This window comes from Saccostrea cucullata, unplaced genomic scaffold (assembly GCF_032062105.1).
Source record: "Saccostrea cucullata isolate Sc308-1 unplaced genomic scaffold, CSIRO_AGI_Scuc_v1 ctg10075, whole genome shotgun sequence".
In the NCBI taxonomy this organism is placed as follows: Eukaryota; Metazoa; Mollusca; class Bivalvia; order Ostreida; family Ostreidae; genus Saccostrea; species Saccostrea cuccullata.
Window position 1 is genome coordinate 38,324 of NW_026931243.1, and position 8,502 is coordinate 46,825.

Below are 8,502 nucleotides of genomic sequence, written 5' to 3' on the forward strand. Positions count from 1 at the left end.
CATTCGATATTTTTTTCCATTTTGTGCCAGAAACATTGCGTTTTTAGCTCTACTGGTCAGAGACCAGAAGAGCTTATGCGATAGTAATGCGTCCGGCGTCCATCCGTCTGTCTGAAACAATTTTTCAAAATGCTACTCCTCCTACAGATTTGGTCTGATTTCAGTATATAACTTGGCACACAAGTAGACTACACTAAGGTACATAATTCTGTATATGGGTTTTTAATTTCGATGAACGGTGTTGCCGTGGTTACAAAAAATATAAATTTCTGTGAAATTGTTTCAAAATGCTACTCCTCCTACAGTTTTGGTCTGATTTCATTATAACTTGGCACACAAGTAGACTACACTAAGACACACAATTCTGTGCATCGTTTTTCGATTTTTATGAATGGTGTTGCCATGGTTACTAAACATAGAACTTTCTGTGATATACTTTCAAAATGCTACTCCTCCTACAGTTTTGTTCTGATTTCAATATAATTTTGCACAGAAGTAGACTACACTAAGATACACAGTTCTGCTTATCATTTTTTGAACATTTTTTTGCCTTGGTCACTAAAAATAGAAATTTCTGTAAAATACTTTCAAAATGCTACCCCAAATACAGTTTTAGGCTGATTATAATATAATGTGACATGCAAGTATACTACACTAAGAACATAGAGAGACTTAATCAAGGATCATTATTCTATTTATTGCTGTTGTAAAGTTTTAATTCCGAAATGCTGCTTTTCTCTTCCTTTGCTATAAGTAAAAACCAGTAGAGCTTCAGTCTCGACAGAGACTTCTGGTTTAAAAATTAACTGAAAGATTAAACTATCTGAGAGAAAATGACATCAGCAATTCTTGCTTTTGAAATTCATTTTGTTTTGATTTATATATGTGCTGCATTCGCACGCCAGCATTCAAAATAAACAAACAGAGATTCTAATAAAGCAAAAGCTTGCTGAGAGCTTTAACAGTTGTCCTAAAATAGTTACTGTTCGAACGAACAGCTATAGGACTAGTCACCAAATAATGAAAAGATAAAGCTGCATTAAAGGATCACTGTGTTTAGAGTTCAATGTAAACAAACGGATTCAGTTACCATTCTACAAGTATCTCGTAGAAATTCAAAGAAAAACAGCATTTATTTGCTCAATCTTATAGACTTTACGAAGAAAACATAAGTAATCTATAAAATTTGTATAAATTGCGTGCATATTTTACAAAAGCGGAAGAATAGCCTAGCAGGCGCATTTGTTTGAGCGTTTGAGTCTCTGGACAGTAATGAATTGATCCTTGTGTCAAAGGTTCGTATCCCACAGCGGGACGTTGAGACCGGTATTTTGGATGAGACCACATAAGCCGAATTCAAAAGACCCCGCAGCCAGTGACCTGAGATTCGAACCCGCGACATTAAGATCAACTCTTAAATCCAAGACTCGGAAGCAATCGCTAAAAAAAAACACGGGGCCAAGGGGGCGACTTTTTATTTTTATTTTAAAACAAAGAAAAAAATTCAGCGCTTATTAGCAGATACGCTGTATATCAAGATCTTTTATTAAAATCCTACCTGATCATTGACTTAATTGTGTAGCTGACCAAAGGATCAATAGAAACTATAAATTCATACATATTATGCAGGAGTCAAGCAAGCTCAAAATCAATGCATTGGGGTCAGTGTATTATAGAAAATTGGTTTGAAGCCTGTCCTGTATTGATTTATTTTCCTTAAAAGGCGAGTGTCCGGTGTAAAAATTTACAGAACAATGAGATATTTTCTTTGCAAGGCATCGACTTAATTAAGGGGTGGAACTTATTCTTTGATATAGATATTAGAAATATGCGCTTTTGAGTGAGGATGTTAAACCTTAAATTTTGCGTTTGTCTAATCTCGTCAACAAATATGCTGACATTTTTTAGACAACAAGAAAGAATTTCTTCACAATTTTCAATCCAAGTTCATGCACCTTTACAAAAGATTGTAATTCCAGCATCATTTGCGCATTATTGAGTGTATTTTCTATTACGTATTTATGGATAAGTCATTGGTACAGTGTATATTGTTATTGATAAACCAGTCTCCAAAACATTTCGTCCTTAAGGTGTTAATGTGAATCTGTTAATCTGTCAGTTGCAAGAAGTTAATGTACCACTTAAATAAAACGCTGACCATTCTAGAACATTTCGATTTTAACGCTTACAGAGTACATGTACCTTCGTCAATATATGCACTGGATTTGTTTTTAAAGTCGTCATTATGCAAACTCAAATTTACATACAAATAGGAATTATTATATAAATGTTGCATGTAGTTGAGTGTAACGTTGAAAATTTTCACCTCAAGAAAACCATTGTCAACCGAGGCGCAGCCGAGGTTGACAATGGTTTTCTTATGGTGAAAATTTTCAATGTGCGCCTCGGTTGACAATGGTTTTCTTGGGGTGAAAATTTTCAATGTTACACTTAACTTCATGCAACATTTATTATATTATACTGATTGTTTTATACAAATACATATAACAGTGAACCGTGCACGCATAAATTCTGCGCAGTCGCTATTTTTGGAATATCAACCGTTGTCAAGCAATGTTGACCGTTGCTACGCTGGATGGCGTGGTTTCATTATTCAGCGGGTCTAGTGATTATTAACAAATGTTTCTCGACCAATCAGATTCAACTAATTTACATGAAAGTATATTAGTGATTATTATATTAAGCATAGAACTAATATATTCCACTACCGCCAATAAATAGAGAGAGGGGTCGGGTTACTGAGGTTAGATATAAAGGATTTATATTTTATTTCCTTTCTCAATTGTTTTAAAGTCGTGTTTTATCAAGTTAAAAAGTAGTAGATTACCAATGCGGCCTTATTTTATTATTTTTTAAATTAAACAATTATATGCAATAACACAATGCATATGGTCTTCTCATGCAGGTTATGTCACTTTGTCCAAACCTTATCATTTTTTGTTAATTAAACGAAAAAATTTTGTTTGCATTTTATAAGCATTGAATTGAATTTTAAGATATTTCGTTTCTATATTAATTTGAACATCGTAAAGATTAATATCTTTTAAACTCATCAACTAATAATTTAAGGTCATAGAAATTATTGGAATATAATTTTCGATTTAAACACCATGAGGTTTCAATCAGTGTCATGTATTTGATTTACAAATGGATAATTTATTTGTCCTGATCACGGGGAGTCTTACATGTCACAAGAAAATAGCCCCCAATCATTTCATTTCCTCAGAAAACGGTGCATTTATTAACTGCTTATTGAGGTTTATACAAGGAATGGTACTGCAGATTTAAGAGAAATACAGTATGCATTATAGAGTGACAAGAATTATTGTTGCCCTGTAATTGGCTTTGAATGCTGTCTTTCAGAAATATGTAAAAATTGATGGAATTTCCTTATCAGATAGCCTAAAGTGAGATGCACATACTAGTATCTATTCGATGGCAACTTCTTAGCTACTGTACATCTATTTCCATGCTTAATGGTAACTGCAAGAATTAGTTTCTGGTGTGGTTGCGTTTTGAAAACGATGTCTTCAAATTTCTTTTAACGAACACCCGGGCGCACAAACTAAGTCCAATAGTTATTTTACAGTTTACTTAGTATTGTAGTTGTTTCATAGATATTCCGGAATTTGTATTGCCTTAATTTCCCATCTGGTTGTTTTTAGTTAAACCTACTCTGTTCTATGAATTTGTTCCTCCAGGGTATTAAGTCTTTTTAGCTCAATATATCCTTAGCTGGCTTATACTCCTCTTCCAATGGTTTCAATTTTTTTTTTTAAATCGGAAATTATAGTTCGGGGATCTAATGTTAATTAATTAATTATTAAAATTACAGTGTATTAAAGAAGATGGGAGGATAAGCCAGAGGAAGTGCCTATATAAAAATAATAAGCAATAAAATAAACATTAAAATTTTTGTTTTACGAAAATATGGAGCAAGGATCGACCCCCTATACCTTAAAAGTACACTTTCATGACAAATCATTTGCATCTTTCCGAAAAATACTTCAAGTCCATAAAGTCAATGGCTATATCACAAACATGTGATTCATAAATGCCACAATTCATCATGAGCTGTGTAGCGTAGTGGTTAGCGCGCTAGTCTGAAAACAATATGATTCTTCGCATTTTTATTGCTAGTGTTCGAATCCCACGAATATATACTATCTAAAACTCTAATAAAAGAATACTTTTTTTCTCAGAGAAGTTTTGTTTCTTAGAATTTCATAAATTTCAATGATGCAAACTTAATTTAAATACTTAATTCACAAAATGAATATGATTTCTTGATATCTGAAGCTACATGTACATGTATAAGCATTCTGCACGCCTTGTTCTTCCATCTTCTTTACATATTTGTAATGCAAATTATAAAGCACAATTAATTATATTCAGTAAGAGAAACTTACATGTACATGTATGCATATAAAGTGGTCATTAGTGCCAAAAGAATTAATCTTATGACACATGTATATGAACATGCAATGGAAAAGATCAAGGGACACCTATTTCATCGTTTAAAGTAAATGTACACGAATATTTAAAAGTAATGATATAACAGGATATTTTAAAAATAGAATCAGGGCTGATTTATCGTATTCGCATTCATTAAATCCCCTAAGACGGGGAGAAGTCACTAATCTGTACCTAATCTGCATTAAAACCTTTTTGAAAAAATAACTAAAAGCGTCCTTTCAGACCAGTCTCTGAATATTTCATTCAAACGGATTCAATGAAAACATTCCACTTCAAGTAAGATGTTTGACATTAGTTGTACGCTTGTAGTGATAATATGATAATATGTTATTATCATTTTCGCCCTGAACCAAAGAACGCGCATCATAGTGTGAAAAATGAATCGTTGTAATAGACATAAATACGGCTTCAAGCAGTGGATCGCCTCAGTGTATGCGAAGTCTTCCTTCAGTGACTGAGCGCGTAGCTCAGGGAGTAGGAGCAACTGATTGCCATTTATCACAATCCAGGCTAATTTAGTGATAATAGCTACATAAGGTCAAACTCGGCTGTGCAATGAATGGGATATAATTCGAAAAGTGTGCCCAGGTAATATTTTTTTTCATTTGTTTCAGATTTCTTTCAATATAAAAATTATTTTTCAAACAAGCTGCTAAATTGATTAAAATTTTAAAATGCAGAAATGTTACACAAATTTCAAATAAATTCAAATATTTTACTATGTTTTTCTTTGATGAACGAAAAACGACTCTTGTACATGCAAAAGAAATCAGTAATACTTTTACATGACTGTATTGAAAAAAAGTTTTTTTTTACGTTTTGAATAGAAAATTTTTGCATTAAAAATTAATGGAATCTTCGTTAATAATATTGTTCGCGTTACTAGTAAATCTACAAAAAACTTAGGTTTTCACAATATATATATGTGTTGAGAGAATTATTCATGGTAGACTAACATTTAAATATAGTTGCAACAATTTTGTAGATACAAAAAGGTAACCATATTTAAAAAAAAAAAATGAAGGAATCCATCCATTCATGAAACCTTATCTGCTTATCTCAATCAAAATTTCATTTTCGACTTGGGTTGAATTCAGTCTTTTTCCCCTAGTGGAAAATATATGTTCGATATCATATACGCGTCTTATTTTGTGTAATTTATTTTCTGTTCCCACCGAGAATTAATATTTTACGATGTTAAATGGCAACATTTTCTTATATTAAATTTGCTAAATTTGCATATTTATCAAATGTTTACACCAGAGCCTTTTCCTTTACTGTTTACATCTTTTATATATGATAAGCGATCTGTGAAATAATTATTCAGCTTTTAGCATAAAATTTAACAAAAATGTTAAGCACCCCTGATCAAAGGTACTACTCCATCACAAAACGTCATTATTGAATTAACTACAGCAATCGGCATTTTGATCTTTTCCAAAAATAGAAAACAATTTTATTTTATATACACAAAATGTATAAAATACAAACATAAAGACATGAATAAAACGGATATCAACCTTTCCGATGTCAACACAGTGGTTCCGTTATTTGTATAAATGCACACGAACTCAATATAAACAAACATGTACATACGGACCTATAATTTTCTTTGCAGGGCATATGTACTTTTTCTGATTGTGATTCAAATTGAAAACAAGAACCTTTCCTAGATCAGTTTATTAAAGTCAACAACGTTTCCTTTTATTTCTTCATCATGTGAACCAAGTTTTGAAGATTTCTGTCTAATCTGAATAGCAAACATTCCAATAAGAGAAAAATGAACGAAAAAGCCCAACAAATTATGGAAGTTTTTATTGAGAGGATAATCATGTCATCGATGTAGCAGAAAAAAGGAACAATAATAAAATTAAAAGATTTTGCCTCGCCACAACCAAAATGAACGATTCTATTAATGACACAACGACAGTAATGGAGGATTTATGTCCTTACTCCGGCGTAATATCGTGGTACACTTGTGTCTTTGAGCTATATGCACCAACTGCTTTGTTTGTGGACAAATATATCAGTCCTGTTCTTTATTTTATCGGGCTCTTTGGGAATACGCTGACAATCAAGATTTGGAGCAGACGGATCAGAAAGACTAATACATCGGCATTGTATTTGACAGTTCTGGCTTTATCTGACCTTTTGTTGTTATGTCTGCATTCCGTCATGGAACTTCAATTTACATGGGGCGTGAGTACCCTTAACAAACCTACATGGTGTCCTGTCTTCTTCGTCTTCTATATGTTTGCTCAATACATGAGCCCGCTTCTTATCATGGGATTCACCCTCGAACGGTTCATTTCTATTGCCATTCCATTCAAAGGTGAGCGGTTTTCTAGGAGAAACCGCGGTGCATTAGAAATCGTTGTGATAATTTTTGTTTCCATCCTTCTGGCAGTACCTCAGATATTTGGATGGGCCGTACTGTCAGATGGCGAATGTCAGGGTACAGGATCTGACTTTTTCGAAACCTGGATTTGGGTTAGTGATATTCTAGTGTTTTGCGTGTTCCCAGTTGTCTCCTTGGTGTTGAATATCCTTGTGATAAACGCGGTGTCTCGTTCAATAAAACTTAGAAGGGATACTGCACCGTCCTACGAAATGAATGGATTTAGTAGTAAACTTTTAAAAACAAAGTCAAAAGACAACAATCGAGTTCGTTTACGCATTTCCACGGTAACACTACTGTGCGTCTCATTCTATAGAATTATTACCGTTATCCCAGTGGCTATAATATTCGCTTTACAGTATAGAATTCCGCCCGGAGATCAGACTTTATCCGTGAGAGAAATAGGATCAGACTCAACCTGGAGATCCTTTTTTGACTATTTCACAGCGAAAAAGATAATTGATGAAATCGGACTTTCGCAATACTCCTGTAACGTTTTCCTCTATTATATAACGGCAAATTACTTCCGGAACGAAGTGTGCAGACTTTTTCAGTCATTGACTGAGTGCAGAGTGAGAAATTCCGATGCTCGGGGACGCAAAAGTGGCACTGACATTTCAACAAAGGGAACTGTTGTAAGTTTGCGGAAGTCATTTTATGATTAGAGGCTGAAATGTGAATTTAATCCTTTCGACTATTTGAAAGGAACTGGCGCTAGCTTAATGAAGCAGTAACGTATGAGTATGTGATAAAACATTCCAATTTACAGTTATTTTTTGCCTTTTTGCTTTCTTCTCCAATAAATCACTATATCATTATCATGAATGCATGTTTTATGCTTTTAACAGAACTGAATCATATCTGTTTTTGTATGTAACTTTACGTGTCGCTAAGATTTCAAATTGATTTTGTTGCGCCAAGAATTTGGATTAAATTCAATTTTTATCTTCAACTTGAGTGTTTATTTGCTTCCTTTTTTTTCTAATAAACGTGTATATTTATTGACAAAGATGGGAGGCTTTTGGCGCCATACATGTATACTAGTATCTAAAATTTGGTGTAAGAATTGTGCAATCAAAAGAAAAAAAATATATTTCGTATCAAAGAGGTGATTTGTTTTCTTTTCCCACGCTTTCATTTCCTTATAATTTGTATGAATTAGACAACCTTGCAAAATAATTTCCAAATCATTTTATTTATACATTTAAAAGTCATCCATATCTAAATTTCGTATAAAAACACGACAATTCCCAAACATAATAAACATGATAAAGGTTTTTTAATATTACACGTATTTATTACACACTTAGTAATAAATACAGGTTTTTTGCATATGCGATATGGCTGACGTCACAATAGCCGTATCAACCCTGCAGGGCTGATATGGATTTGCAGGGCTGATATCCGTATCAGCCCTGCAAATCCATATCAGCCCTGCAGGGCTGATACGGCTATTGTGACGTCAATATCACACCCTTAGTAAATTAAACCACAATAACAGTACTTGTACTCATACACAATTTTTGGTGGGTTCATATTCTCTTAATTTTAACTTTTTAAAAATAAGGTTAATCTTAATTTACAAATACATGTAATACTATAGAATA

The 8,502-nt window shown here is 33.1% G+C and overlaps 1 protein-coding gene across 1 annotated transcript; it reads left to right on the forward strand.

Annotated features, from left to right (window-relative positions):
- Positions 1-6,122: 6,122 nt before the first annotated feature.
- On the forward strand, positions 6,123-7,812 carry LOC134231922 (C-X-C chemokine receptor type 5-like). Its single transcript, XM_062713874.1, has one exon. It carries the CDS (start codon positions 6,397-6,399, stop codon positions 7,558-7,560), a length of 1,164 nt encoding a protein of 387 aa, XP_062569858.1. The 5' UTR covers positions 6,123-6,396; the 3' UTR covers positions 7,561-7,812.
- Positions 7,813-8,502: the final 690 nt, after the last annotated feature.